The 15,679-nt window shown below is 37.9% G+C and overlaps 1 protein-coding gene across 1 annotated transcript in view; it reads right to left on the bottom strand.

The window, feature by feature from the left end:
* Window positions 1-1,815: 1,815 nt before the first annotated feature.
* LOC128534523 (NACHT, LRR and PYD domains-containing protein 12-like) overlaps window positions 1,816-15,679 on the bottom strand; it is a 71,306-nt gene continuing 57,442 nt past the window's right edge. The window contains exons 9-15 of the mRNA XM_053508977.1: window positions 11,046-11,219; window positions 10,323-10,496; window positions 8,151-8,324; window positions 5,835-6,008; window positions 3,995-4,168; window positions 3,412-3,585; window positions 1,816-2,964 (exon numbers count right to left, since the gene is read on the bottom strand). Of these exons, the coding sequence (XP_053364952.1) occupies window positions 2,952-2,964; window positions 3,412-3,585; window positions 3,995-4,168; window positions 5,835-6,008; window positions 8,151-8,324; window positions 10,323-10,496; window positions 11,046-11,219 (1,057 nt within the window). The 3' untranslated portion in view covers window positions 1,816-2,951. The remainder of the gene's footprint in view (window positions 2,965-3,411; window positions 3,586-3,994; window positions 4,169-5,834; window positions 6,009-8,150; window positions 8,325-10,322; window positions 10,497-11,045; window positions 11,220-15,679) is intronic.

Below are 15,679 nucleotides of genomic sequence, written 5' to 3' on the forward strand. Positions count from 1 at the left end.
TACAAATTGCTGCAAGAGCTTTCAATCAAGAAATGTGGAGGTGAAAGGTGTATGATCGCCAGCCACTTGAGCATGTCTCCCTTCTTCAAGCCATGAGTGAAGCTTGTGGTGATATAACTGCTGAGCAATGTCAAGCCTGGATTCGTCATGTCAGGAGATTTTTCCCACGGTGCCTGAACAACGAAGACATCCACTGTGATGTTGATGAAAATTTGTGTGTGGGTGTGTGTGTATATATAATTTTTGTTTATTTGTCTGAACATAAGTGTAATATTTGCTGTATAAAGTTTTACAGTTCGGTTACACTCATTCAGCACCAAGGACAGTTTGAAACGCTTCCCTTGTATTATTTGCTCCTGAATGAAATGATTGGTAAAAGTACTAAGTTGAAAAAAGATCTTACTATTTTGTTTGGGTGATTAAAGCAAATGTTCTCAATATATATCACAATGATCATGTGTTCTGAAACAATGATAAAGTGGAATGTGCAAATTCAATTAAATCATGACATCAGATTTGAAAAAATGACTTGTGGTGTTACAAATGTGATCAAATGTGAGTTTTGTACAAAGAGATTTGAAAATGCACACTTTAATTATGAAAATAGTACCAAAACAATAAAAAAAAACCCTGTAAGTCACAGTTTTACAGTCAGGCAGCCTCTTTGTGGTAATTATTTTACCACATGTTAACATATTATTACATTCCATTATATTGTGATGCATTTTATTTTATTTTATAGTTAAACTGTTGCCAAACATGTTTCCATTGACTAAAACTAGACTAAAATACTTAAGGGTTCGTCTGACTAAAACTTGACTGAACAAAAATAGGATCAGATTAACTAGATATGATAAAAAAACTAACGGCTACATCTGACTAAGACTAAAATTGAAAATAACTGACAGAATGAACAGTAATACTGATATATAAATATATAAAAGGTATCTAATGCTGTGACAACATTAATATTAATAGTATTGATAAAGATGTACGGTATTTGGATTGACTAATGATTCTTCCAAGTTTTCAGTGAGAGCCAATATTGAAAAATCTTAATGTAACATGCAATTTTTTGTACTTTTTTCATACAACTGAATTTGAACTCGACTAGACTTAAGTATGCACTTTTAAGACATAAATAGATTACAGTTAAATGTATTATAAATGTAGTACTGAATTTACTGTTGAATACAAAAGACTACTTTAATTAATATTGCAACTTAAATACACAAATGCATTTTAAATTATATTTCAATAAAACTTAAATATAACTTCATCCATCCATCCATCCATGACCCTCTGTAGTCCTGGAGGCCAGTGGTGACCATTGTATTTATTCCCATTTCTACAACTGTAGAAGGACCTCCGGTCAACAATTTGGAAACCGGCAGTTTACCCTAATCTGCGGGTCTTTAGACTGTGGGAGGAAACCAGAGTATCCAAAGAAAACCCAGCAAGCACTGGGAGAACATGCAAACTCCATGCACACAGACCTCAGGTGGGAGTCGAACCCAGGACCTGGAGATGCAAGGCAACAGTGCTAACCACTAAGCCAACATGCCACCAAAAATATCTTTATGCATTTAATAAATAATAGTAAATGAATTTTAAGTGTATTTTTATGAAACACATACTTAAGTATACAATTAGTTTGCATTTAAATAATTGTAACGTGATCTTCAAGTGTTATTTTCTGGATCTTAAGTTTGAGATTGAATACACATAAGCATGCATTACTAGAACTAGATCTACACGACCTTTTCTATATATTATTTGGTATACTGATAAACATGTTTAATACAATTACTTTGCAAATAATTTAATTGCAGTGAGATTTCAGAATGATGAAAAATGACAAAAAATGTAATTAATTTGGAAGTTTGGGAATGTAAAATTTGATTACGGATGGATGGATGGATAGATAGATAGACCGATAGGAGACACTAAGCAATGATGTGCTCCACTGCGCTCAATGTTTGATCTGTGTGGGCAAAACAATTCTGCAGTATGATAAAAAGCTTCTATTTCTGTATTTGTTCAGAGCATATTGTCCGCTCAAAATGTGTTGATTTTAGTAACATCCCAGGCACTTTACAAGCATTAATCAGAATCCAGTAGGTCTTTTATTACAGATCTAATCCCTGATCAGATATTTCTATGTACACATATTCATTTACATTTACATTTAGCAGACGCTCTTATCCAGAGCGACTTACATTTTTTTTTATCTCATTATACATTTGAGCAGTTAAGGGTAAGGGCCTTGCTCAAGGGCCCAACAGTGGCAACTTGGTGGTTGTGGGGTTTGAACCTGGGATCTTCCGAACAGTAGTCTAATGCCTTAACCACTGAGCTACCCCTGCCCTCAACATCCACATACAAAATATGAAGGAAGTTGCACCTGAAACAGCAGGAAATGTAATACTTTACTTTAATCACCTGTGTAAAATTAATTTTATTGGTAAAGGGGGTATTTTTAAATGTACAATCAAAAAATAACCAGCAAGTGGTAGTAGCTTCTTCTTAACACTTATCCCAGCTGTCTCAAGTTGAACATTCCAACTACTGTACATCTCTCTGTGCATTGATGCCTTTAACTGACTTCACTGTATTTTAATGCACAAAACCCCCAGACCCCATATTACCTCATGAACACACAATGCTCCATCCAGCTGTGAGTTATTCGGGAAAAATCCTTGTGAGAACAACAATACATGTTCATATTCAGTCCAGTTGAAGATAATGTGGTTTTTGACATGCTGTTCCAGATAATCTTCCAGGTGTTTTATGGGATTGAGGTCTGGGAATCTAATCCAGGGATCAGAGACCATTATACACTTATACACTCATGTTTCTGGAGTCTGTTTAATGTGTTATATCTCCTAAATGTTCTTCAACATGGAAATACAGGAACACCAGAGTCTTCATCACACTGACACAGATGTTCATCATCGATGGAAACTAAAAGAAAAAAACATGAATTATTATCCACAAGCTGATCTGTTGTCCTTCATGATCATCAGCATGTAATCTTCTCATCTCCAAGGGAAACATCATCACCTCCAGTTTGACTTATTACAGCTCAGTGTGACATCTTTAGAAATTATCATTGTAATAAACTTTTATGAGACGTGAGAAGAAAGTGTACTGTCGATCAGAAACAGGGTAAAGCAGAGATTGTTACTCATTTGTGACATTTTGTAGACTCTGACTGACTCCCGTAACATAAATTTTATATCAATACACTTTACTGAAGACAAAACAGCATCAAAGGCAAGTGATGTTTTCTACAGCTGATTTTATTTTATAACCTTTTAATTTGATATTTATTGGAACTAAAGGGAAACGTACAGACTCATGATAATCAGGTTAAATGTTTAACATTTCTCTAAGAAGGTCTTTACTTACATCAGTGTCTGTAGTTTGTAATGTTCATCATCCTTAAGATCAGAGAGACACTTCACTCCTGAGTCCTCTACATCATTAAAGGACAGATCCAGGTCTCTCAGGTGTGAGGGGTTTGATCTCAGAGCTGAAGTCAGAGCAGCACAGCCTTCATCTGAGACACCACAACGCTCCAACCTGTACAGACACATTGACACACACCTCACTCTTGATCTTATACAGAGGAGTAACAGCACTGACACTGATCTGGTTAGAGACAGTTTGTCTGGTTGTGGACTGAGGAACACACACCAAGTCATTAGAATTTCTCTCACTTACAGTCTCAAAAAAATCTAACAGCATTCACACACTTTCTTGAGAAGATCAGACTGTCAGTAATCAGACTTTGTGTGTATTTTATAGAAAACGATCAGACTCTAATTATCTTTTGGAGAAGTTGTTATCTCACTGGTTCATGTACTTTTTAAAGCCCAGACTGTGAATGTTTAAATTATTTATTCAGTATTGACCAGAACAAATGTGTCTGCGTTTTATTTATACACAATGTGTTTTTTGTTTATTATGACCAGAATTATTATTATATTACTTCAGACTCTCCAGTTTACAGAGAGGATTCTCCAGTAGAGCAGAGAGACGCTTCACTCCTGAGTCTCCTACATCATTACAGGACAGATCCAGGTCTCTCAGGTGTGAGGGGTTTGATCTCAGAGCTGAAGTCAGAGCAGTACAGCCTTCACCTGAGACTTTACACCACTGCAACCTGTAGAGACACAATGACACACACTTCATCAACAGATTATCTTGGTTTAAGGCTTACTTTAAAGACGATATGTAAAATGAGCACATTATTTGCAATGACATGGGGATTTAATATCACCTGATTATCCTACTGTAATTAACAATGTAATTAAAATTATCATACCGTCACGGCGTGTGCCCAAATCTGTTATCGCTCCTCGTTTACTTCGTAGGCTCCCTACACAGGTGGCCACACCTGCAGTAGGGGAGGCCACCTGCATAGGGAGTCTACGGAGTGACCTGCACGTGCACTCCTTTACTCTTTCCTTTCCTTTTATCCTTCCTCCCTTCCTTAACCCTTTCCTATCCCAATTTTTCGTAAATAAAATGACCCTTTTCCCAGTAAAACCTCACCTCGTGTCCATGCAAGTATAAATAATTTATTAAAAAATTAACATTGATGTCTTTTTACAACCAGATGACTTGGTGATAATTTATTGGTAAATATAATGTTCCTGTATTATAAAACTCATGGAGTGTAAAAATGAATACAAATTGAGTTCATCAGCTTCTGCAGGTTTAACTTCACGGAGAATAAAAGTTCTACAGGAGAATGCGATGAAAACAGAGGATCAGAGAAACTGAAATTTTTGTGCATTTTAAAAAGGATCCCACAAAGAAGTGTGGAAAAATCAGAAGTGTGTCTTGTGTAACGGGTTCGATCTTTTGCACGGGTGGCTCCACAGCCACACGGACACAAAACGAGGTCTTATGGGAAAAAAGGGTAATTTTATTTATGCAAAAAAGGGTAGGAGACGGTTAAAAGGAGGGAGAAAGGGTAAAAAGGAGAGAAAAAGAGTAAAGGTGTGCACATGCAGATCCAGGGGCAGTGCCCAGCTGGCATGCGAGCACACGGTTGGCAAAAGGTGGTTGCTGGCAAAGTAGACTGGAGCACATGGAGGTAGCGCTTCTGCACGCTCCTGAAGATGACCCCTCCCTCTGACATGAACCAAGTCCGGCCCCTCCCAGCTCTATCTGGGCGCGGCCACAGACGGGAGTCCCTTTCTAAAGTCCATCCTCTGGAATCAGGGGCCTTAACGCGACCCACTCTGCAGCCCTTTCCTCTTTGGCAGCGAGGATGAGAAGACGGGCTCTGAGCAGGAGTAAAGATGCCGCAGAAGCTTGAGCAGTTCTTTTCCTGCGCTGTCCTCATCGTGGAGATAAAAAAGGCGGCATTCTGGTCTTGTCTTTAAAGTCTCTTGTGCGCACAACATCGCCCCGATCCATGTCACTCTCCTTATAGCTCCACCGCACAACTCTTTGCTTTGTTTCCGGCCCTCGGATTAAACTCCACGCCTTGCTTTTATAACGCAGAGAAAGTCCGAGATCCATTAACAATAATTATCGTCAACCTAGGTAGGCAGCCTATGGAGTGAGCGAGGAGCAATAGAAGATTGAGGTGCATGCTCATCGCAGACCCACACACCGCGACACTGGTTACATATTCTGTTTGTGAGATTAGCACTCTCAATTATGTTATTTTGTCCTCTTCTCTAAACCAGGTGTAAATTAGCAGTGTGTGTGTTGGAAGCAGGCGTCAGGTCTCCAGTTTTCAGAAGAATCTGAGCTACTTTTGATTCACCAGTGTGAACTGATTTCTTTGACTGTGGACTTGTAGTTTATCTTACCTCAGTGTCTCCAGTTTACAGAGAGGATTCTCCAGTACAGCAAAGAGACACTTCACTCCTGAGTCTCCTACATTATTATAGGACAGATTCAGGTCTCTCAGGTGTGAGGGGTTTGATCTCAGAGCTGAAGTCAGAGCAGCACAGCCTTCATCTGGGACACCACACTCATACAAACTGTAGAGACACAAGGACACACACTTGATCACCAGAGTTTATCTTGGTTTAAGAGTCAGTTACTTGGTTTAAGAGTTACAAAGATGATGTTTGTAAAATGAGCTCATTATTCACAATGGCATGGGGATTTAATATCACCTGATTATTCTAATGAACAATGTGAATAAAATGATCATACTGAGTATTCAATTTTCTCTCTCTTATCCACTGTGTACAGATTTATTTTATTGTAGAATCAAGTAAGTATAAGTAAGAAAAAAAAAGTATAAAAACAAACCCGACTAAACGAGTTCTCTTCTGGGAGAATGTTTGTAATTCGGAATTGGTCATAAATCTAAAAGTGAGCCTTATACACCTTTGACACAAATATACAACGTAAAGCATAAAACAACAAAACACTTGGTTTTGTTGTTTTATGCTTTTGGTTTGGTTTATTGTCTGTTGTCTATTGCACTGTACAGTAAGCACACAGCAGCAAAACTGTGACAATGTCCAGCAGACACTTGAGCTACTTTTGCAATTTGTTCGTATTTACGAATGTTTGTAATTTGACATTTGTATCTGTGAAAATTCCTAACTCAGCAGTCGGGGACTTGCTGTACTAGGATGAATGACAGGATACAAAAAAAGTGCAAAGGATCCATAAAATAATAATAATAATAATAATAATAATAATAATAATAATAATAATAACCCTCATGTCTGTTTTAAACCACTTGGTGACTAATGGTAAATAAAAGCTTTCATGAGACCTTGAGCTCCTATTAACTCACCAGTGTGGACTGGGTTCTCTGGGTGAGATTGCAGTTTGAACATTATTTTAATTTATAATGGTTTGTTATAACATACAGTAATGAACACGCACTGTGATCCCCATGTGTTACTGGGTGAATGTATTTGAGTCAGTGAGTGGAAGAAAAAACTCCATAGATGTGATAACCTGGTGATTCAGTACATTCAGGTCATCAGCTGACTTCATTTTATTGCTCCATAACGTTGCTGAGTCTAGACCTGAGCGACTGAAACAACCCCAGATCATAACACTGTCTCCAGAGGCTTGTACTGTGGACACTATACATGACTTGCATTAGTACACGTCGTTGACGGGTAAAGAGTTTGTAGAAATAGTTTAAAAGATTAAAGCTAAAAATAATCTGATCAGCTTTAATGTAATCAGTGATATTATTTCAGGTTGCAGCCCATGTACACTACCGCTCAAAGTTTGGGAGTTTCTAATTTCATGGTCGTTCCTAATATTTACGTCTTTCTACACTGTAAAACAATACTGAAGGCGTTTATCCAAAACACACAATAATCTCCTCTGAACAGTTGATATTGAGATGTTTATCTGCTACTTCTGCTCTATAAAGCTTTATAACGGCTCTAATCTGAGGTGCTGGTTGTTAATTGGTGATTTCTGAGGCTGGTGACTCTAAATAAACGTCTCCTCAGGAGCAAATCTCAGTTTTGGTCTTGCTTTCCTGGGAAGGTCTTCATGAGAGACAGTTTCATTATGGAGCTTGATGGGTTTTACAAACGGACCTGACGAAACTGTTCTTGTAAGAACTCTTCCAGAACAGCTGACCTTCATTTCTTTAAATAACAACTGACTGTTGCTGTTACATAATTATTTAATTCCATGTTTTATTTCGTTTAAAATCCCCAGTATTGTTGTAGAATGTAGAAAATAAATCACTAAACAAAAACAAAGAAATTTGCAAATGATCCCAACCTTTTAAGCGGTAGTGCACGTCTGCTCGTCTTTTTGTACAGCAGAACTCTCTGTCTAACTTATTAATACAAAGAAATCAGATTCTGTAAGGTTGAGTATCTTACGCCTTGTTGTACTTCTTTTGTCGTCAGACATATAGGGTCAATCTGGATTCATCAGATCACTCAGGTCAGAGATCACAAACACTGAAAGCTTTAATTTATTATTATTTACTATTAATGGTGTAAAATGTGATCTTACTTCAGTGTCTCCAGTTTAAAGTGTGGATCTATCAGAATTAAAACAATGATTTATTCAGTATTGACCAGAACAAATGTGTCTGTGTTTAATTAATACACAATGTGTTTATTATTATGACCTGGTGGATCATTAGACAGTTCGATTATTAATATTTAAAAATGTGATCTTACTTCAGTCTCTCCAGTTTACAGAGCGGATTCTCCAGTAGAGCAGAGAGACACTTTACTCCTGAGTCTCCTACATCATTACAGGACAGATCCAGGTCTCTCAGGTGTGAGGGGTTTGATCTCAGAGCTGAAGTCAGAGCAGCACAGCCTTCATCTGAGACTTTACACTTATACAACCTGTAGAGACACAATGACAAACACTTCAACAACAGAGTTTATCTTAGTTTAAGACTTACTTTAAAGATGTTGTGTTTGTGAAATGAGCTCATTATAAATAAAAACATGGGGATTTAATATCACCTGATTATTTTAACAATGTAATTAAATGATCAGAGTGTTATATTTAGTTTCTCTTATCCATTGTGTACAAATTTACTCATAATGTAGAATCAAGAAAGTAAACAGTAGTTAGAAACCTGTAAAAACAAATACTGAAATTAATGAAAGATACTATTTAAAAAGTGTAGAGCATAATAATAATAATAATAATTATTATTATTATTATTATTATTATTATTATTGTTGTTGTTATTATTAATATAATAATATTAATAATAATAATCATTATTATTGTTATTATTATTATTATTATTATTATTATTATTATTAATAATAATAATAATAATAATAATAGCATTCATGTCTGTTTTAAACCAGAACAGTTAATAAAATAATAAAATGTTTCTGAATTATAAAACGCTCATGGAGCGTAAAAATGTCTACATATTTAGTTCATCAGGATCTTCAGGTTTAACTTTACAGAAAGTAAAAGATTTTACAGGAGAATGAGATGAAAAAAGTGTTGGAAATATTTTTACATGTTATTTTGTCCTCCTTTCTAAACCAGGTGTACATTAGCAGCGTGTGTGTTGGGAGCAGGTCCCAGGTCCCCAGTGTTCATGAGAACTTGAGCTACTTTTAACTCACCAGTGTGGACAAACTGTAGTTCTGACATTTTTATGTACAGTAATTATATCATCTGATCATACACACTAATAAGAACCTTTTAGCTTTGATTACAAAGTGTAATGTGGTGTCCAGATAAAGTGCAAAAATGATTTCTCATGCTCCCTAAACCACTCTTTTACCATCTAGTCACTCAATCTACTGGTTAAGGTGTTAGACTAATGATCAGAAGGTCTTAGGTTCAAACCCCAGCACCACTAAAGCCTTAACCGTCAACTGCTCAGATGTGCATTGACATAAAATGTAAGATGTTCTCTATAAGGCGTCTGTAAAATGCCATAAATGAAAATGTAATGTAAATCTGAGTCCTGGAATATGGCCGTACCATCAGGAAGAAAAACTCCATAGATGTGATAACCTGGTGATTCAGTACATTCGGGTCATCAGCTGACTTCATTTTATTGCCCCATAACGTTACTGAGTCTAAACCTGAGCAACTGATCAACCCCAGATCATAACACTGTCTCCAGAGGTTTGTACAGTGGACGCTATGCATGATGGGAGCATCGCTACATGTGTTTCCCTTCTTACCCTGACACGATCCTAACACTATCCTGATCTTATTTAGTTCCTGCCGTATACAGTCTGTAATATTAAACAAACAGCAGCTGTTTATGGCTGAGAATTTTAATCTTCAATCTGAGACAGAGAGAGACAGAAAGAAATGTCTGGGTAAAAGGAGAGGATTTTTATCTCTGTGCAACATTGGATGAGGTTAAAACAGCAGAAACAGAACTAAAAAAAAATCCAAAACAGCATAAAGACTATTAATTAATTAATTTATTTATTTATTTATCTAAGATTCAGATGATATAAAATACAGTGACATTTCCAGAAACTGGTTTTATTTCCTAACCTGGTAATCTGATATTTATTGGAACTAAAGAGAAATGTACAATTTCATTATAAAGAGAATAAATGATCAGTTATAAAAATGATATAAATAAATGATACTTATTTAACATTTATCTAAAGAGATAAGTGATGTGTTAATGACTTATTTGTTGTGGACTGAGGAACACACACCAAGTCATTAGAATGTCTTTCACTTACATTCTCAACAGAATCTATCAGAATTAACACAATGATTTATTCAGTATTGACCACAACAAATGTGTCTGTGTTTAATTAATACACAATGTGTTTATTATTATGACCTGGTGGATCATTAGACAGTTCGATTATTAATGTTTAAAAATGTGATCTTACTTCAGTCTCTCCAGTTTACAGAGAGGATTCTCCAGTACAGCAGAGAGACACTTCACTCCTGAGTCTCCTACATCATTACAGGACAGATCCAGGACTCTCAGGTGTGAGGGGTTTGATCTCAGAGCTGAAGTCAGAGCAGCACAGCCTTCACCTGAGACACCACACTCACACAACCTGTAGAGACACAATGAGACACATTTTATCAACAGATTCTTATCTTGGTTTAAGACTCACTTTTAAGACGATGTGGTTATAAAATGAGCTCATTAATTACATTGACATGGAGATTTAATATTCAACATACAAAGAACTTTATAAATCTCACAGGGAAATTGCTTAAATATCACCTGATTATTCTAATTAACAATGTAATTTAAATGATCAGACTGAGTGGTATATTTATTTTCTCTTATCCATCGTATATAGATTTATTTTAATGCAGAATCAAGAAAGTAAACGCCAGAAAACTGTGTGATAAACAAATACTAGCATGAATGAAGAGATATGATGTAAAAGGTATAAAACATTAATTAAAAATTAATAACATTTACATCTGTTTTAAATCAGATGACTTGGTAATAATTTATTGTTAAATAAAATGTTCCTGAATTATAAAACTCATGGAGTGTAAAAATGTCTATAAATTGAGTTCATCAGCTTCTGCAGGTGACCTGGTGGATCATTAGACAGTTCTATTATTAATATTGTAAAATGTGATCTTACTTCAGTCTCGCCAGTTTAAAGTGAGGATTCTGCAGTACAGCAAAGAGACACATCACTCCTGAGTTTCCTACATCATTACAGGACAGATCCAGGTCTCTCAGGTGTGAGGGGTTTGATCTCAGAGCTGAAGTCAGAGCAGCACAGCCTTCATCTGAGACACCACAATTATACAACCTGTAGAGACACAATGACACACTTCAACAACAGATTTTATCTTGGTTTAAGACTTACTTTAAAGATGATTTAATATTCAACATACAAAGAACTTTATAAATCTCACAGGGAAATTGCTTAAATATCACCTGATTATTCTAATTAACAATGTAATTTAAATGATCAGACTGAGTGGTAAATTTATTTTCTCTTATCCATCGTATACAGATTTATTTTAATGCAAAATCAAGAAAGTAAACGCCAGAAAACTGTGTGAATAACAAATACTAGCATGAATGAAGAGATATGATGTAAAAGGTATAAAACATTAATTAAAAATGAATAACATTCACATCTGTTTTAAATCAGAATACTTGGTGATAATTTATTGGTAAATAAAATGAATTATAAAACTCATGGAGTGTAAAAATGTCTACAAATTGAGTTCATCAGCTTCTGCAGGTTTAACTTCACAGAAAATAAAAGTTCTACAGGAGAATGAGATGAAAACAGAGGATCAGAGGTGCTGAGCTTTTAGTGCATTTTAAAAAGGATCTGACAAAAAGTGTGTAAAAATCAGAAGTGTTTTCAGTTTCACATGTTATTTTGTCCTCGTCTCTAAACCAGTTGTAAATGTTGGAAGCAGGTCCCAGGTCCCCAGTTTTCATGAGAACTTGAGCTACTTTTGACTCACCAGTGTGGACTAATTGTAGTTCTGACATTTTTATGTACAGTAATTATATCATCTGATCATACACACTAATAAGAACCTTTTGGCTTTGATTGCAAAGTGTAATGTGGTGTCCAGATAAAGTGCAAAAATGATTTCTCATGCTCACTAAATCACTCTTTTACCATCTACCTGTAGTCACTCAATCTACTGGTTAAGGTGTTAGACTAATGATCAGAAGGTTTTAGGTTCAAACCCCAGCACCACCAAATTGCCACTGTTGGGCCCTGGAGCAAAGCCTTAACTGTCAACTGCTCAGATGTGCAACGACATAAAAATGTAAGATGCTCTCTATAAGGCGTCTGTAAAATGCCATAAATGTAAATGTAATGTAAATCTGAGTCCTGTAATATGGCCGTACCATCAGGAAGAAAAACTCCATAGATGTGATAACCTGGTCATTCAGTACATTCACGTTACTAAGTCTAAACATGAGCAACTGATCAACCCCAGATCATAACACTGTGTCCAGAGGTTTGTACAGTGGACACTATGCATGATGGGAGAATCGCTTTATCTGTTTCCCTTCTCACCCTGACACAATCCTAACACTATCCTGATCTTATTTAGTTTCTCCCGTATACAGTCTGCAATATTAAACAAACAGCAGCTGTTCTTGCCTGTGAATTTTAATCTTTAATCTGAGAGAGAGAGAGAGAGAAAGAGAGAGAGAGAGAGAGAGAAAGAAGTGTCTGGGGAAAAGGAGAGGATTTTTATCTCTGTGCAACATTAAATAAACAGCATAAAGACTATTTATTTAATGAAGATTCAGATGATCTAAAATACAGTGACATTTCCAGAAACTGGTTTTATTTCCTAACCTGATAATCTGATATTTATTGGAACTAAAGGGAAATGTACAATTTTATTATAATGGGAATCTTCTTCTTTGTCTTTCGGCTGTTCCCTTTCAGGGGTCGCCACAGCGAATCATTTGCCTCCATCTAACCCTATCCTCTGCATCCTCTTCTCTCACACCAATTAACTTCATGTCCTCTCTCACTGCATCCATAAATCTCCTCTTTGGTCTTCCTCTAGACCTCCTCCCTGGCAGTTCCAACCTCAGCATCCTTCTACCGATATATTCACAATCTCTCCTCTGAACATGTCCAAACCACCTCAATCTGGCCTCTCTGACTTTATCCCCAAAACATCTAACGTGGGTTGTCCCTCTGATGAACTCATTCTTGATCCTATCCATCCTTGTCACTCCCAAAGAGAACCTCAACATCTTCAGTTCTGCTACCTCCAACTCCAGCACCACTGTCTCTAAGCCGTAGAGCATCGCTGGTCTTACCACTGTCCTGTACACCTTTCCTTTCATTCTCGCTGATACTCTTATCGCACAACACACCTGACACTTTTCTCCACCCATTCCAACCTGCCTGTACCCGCCTCTTCACCTCCTTTCCACACTCTCCGTTGCTCTGGACCTTTGACCCTAAATACTTAAAATCCTGCACCTTCTTTACCTCTGCTCCCTGTAGCCTCACCGATCCTCTTGGGTCCCTCTCATTTACACACATGTATTCTGTCTTGCTGCGGCTAACCTTCATTCCTCTGCTTTCCAGAGCATACCTCCACCTCTCCAAATTTTCCTCCACCTGTTCCCTGCTCTCGCTACAAAGCACAATGTCATCTGCAAACATCATAGTCCATGGGGACTCCTGTCTTACCTCATCTGTCATCCTGTCCATCACCAGAGCAAACAAAAAGGGGCTTAGAGCCGATCCTTGATGCAGACCCACCTCCACCTTAAACTCTTCTGTCACACCTACAGCACATCTTACCACTGTCTTACAGCTCTCATACATGTCCTGCACCACTCTAACATACTTCTCTGCCTCTCCAGACCTTCTCATACAATACCACAGCTCCTCTCTTGGCACCCTGTCATACGCTTTCTCTAAATACCCCCACCTCTGGGGATGGGGGTAGCTCAGTGGATAAGGCATTGGACTACGGTTCGGAAGATCCCAGGTTCAAACCCCACAACCACCAAGTTGCCACTGTTGGGCCCTTGAGCAAGGCCCTTAACCCTCAACTGCTCAGATGTGTAATGAGATAAAAATGTAAGTCGCTCTGGATAAGAGCGTCTGCCAAATGTGTAATTGTAAATTGTAATTGTAAATCTACAAAGACACAATGCAACTCCCTGTTACATTCTCTGTACTTCTCCGCCAGCATCCTTAAAGCAAATACTGCATCTGATGTACTCTTTCTAGGCATAAAACCATATTGCTGCTCACAAATGCTCACCTCTGCCCTCTGTGCCACAGCTTTGCACATCACCCTTGTACTTAAAAATTGGCACCAATACACTTCTCCTCTATTCCTCTGGAATCCTCTCACTCTCCAAGATCTTGTTAAACAAACTAGTCAGAAACTCTACTGCCACCTCTCCTAAGCACTTCCATACCTCCACAGGTATGTCATCAGGACCAACAGCCTTTCCACTTTTCATCCTCTTCAACGCCCTTCTTACCTCACTTCTACTAATATTTGCTACTTCCTGTTCCACAACAGTCACCTCTTCTACTCTTTGTTCTCTTTTGTTTTCCTCATTCATCAATTACTTAAAGTACTCCTTCCATCTTCCCATCACCCTCCTGGCATCTGTCAGTACATTTCCATCTCTATCTTTAATCACTCTAACCTGCTGCACATCCTTCCCATCTCTATCTCTCTGCCTTGCCAACCTGTACAGATCCACCTCTCCCTCCTTACTGTCTAGCCTAGCATACAAGTCCTCATATGCTCTTTGTTTGTCCTTTGCCACCTCTACCTTCACCTTACTCTGCATCTCCCTGTACTCCTGTCTACTCTCTCCAGTCCTCTCAGTGTCCCACTTCTTCTTAGCTAGCCACTTTCCCTGTATACACTCCTGGAGTTCCTCATTCCACCACCAAGTCTCCTTGTCCACTTTCCCCTTACCTTATGATACACCAAGTACCCTCATACCTGTCTCCCTGATCACATTGGCTGTAGTTGTCCAGTCAACTGAAAGCACCTCCTGACCACCCATAGCCTGTCTCAACTCCTCCCTAAAGACTACACAACATTCTTCCTTTCTCAGCCTCCACCACTTTGTCCTCTGCTCTGCCTTTGTCCTCTTCACCTTCCTCACCACAAGGGTTATTTTACACACCACCATTCTGTGTTGTCTGGCTACACTCTCCCCTACCAACACTTTGCAGTCACTGATCTCTTTCAGATTACACCGTCGACACAAGATGTAGTCTACCTGAGTGCTTCTGCCTCCACTCTTATATGTCACCCTATGTTCCTGCCTCTTCTGGAAGAAAGTATTTACTGCTGCCATTTTCATCCTCTTTGCAAAGTCCACCACCATCTGTCCTTCTACATTCCTGTCCTGAAGACCAAACCTGCCCATCACATTTTCATCACCTCTGTTCCCTTCCCCAACATGTCCATTGAAGTCTGCACCAATCACCACTCTCTCACCTCTGGGGATGCTCTGCATCACTTCATTTAACTCACTCCAGAATTTCTCCTTCTCTTTTAACTCACATCCTACCTGTGGGGCATAACCACTAACAACATTGAACATTATCCCTTCAATTTTCAGCTTCAGACTAATCACCCTATCTTCATCTCTAGAACATTCCTTACAAACTCCTGGACTCCATATTTACATCAATTAACATCAACTGTTATAGCTGAACCGCCTGCCACCTAACACACGGTATGAATGCAGATCATTTCCTGCTCTCTGTTTCACCCAGATGAG

The sequence above is a fragment of the Clarias gariepinus genome, chromosome 12, assembly GCF_024256425.1.
Source record: "Clarias gariepinus isolate MV-2021 ecotype Netherlands chromosome 12, CGAR_prim_01v2, whole genome shotgun sequence".
In the NCBI taxonomy this organism is placed as follows: domain Eukaryota; kingdom Metazoa; phylum Chordata; class Actinopteri; order Siluriformes; family Clariidae; genus Clarias; species Clarias gariepinus.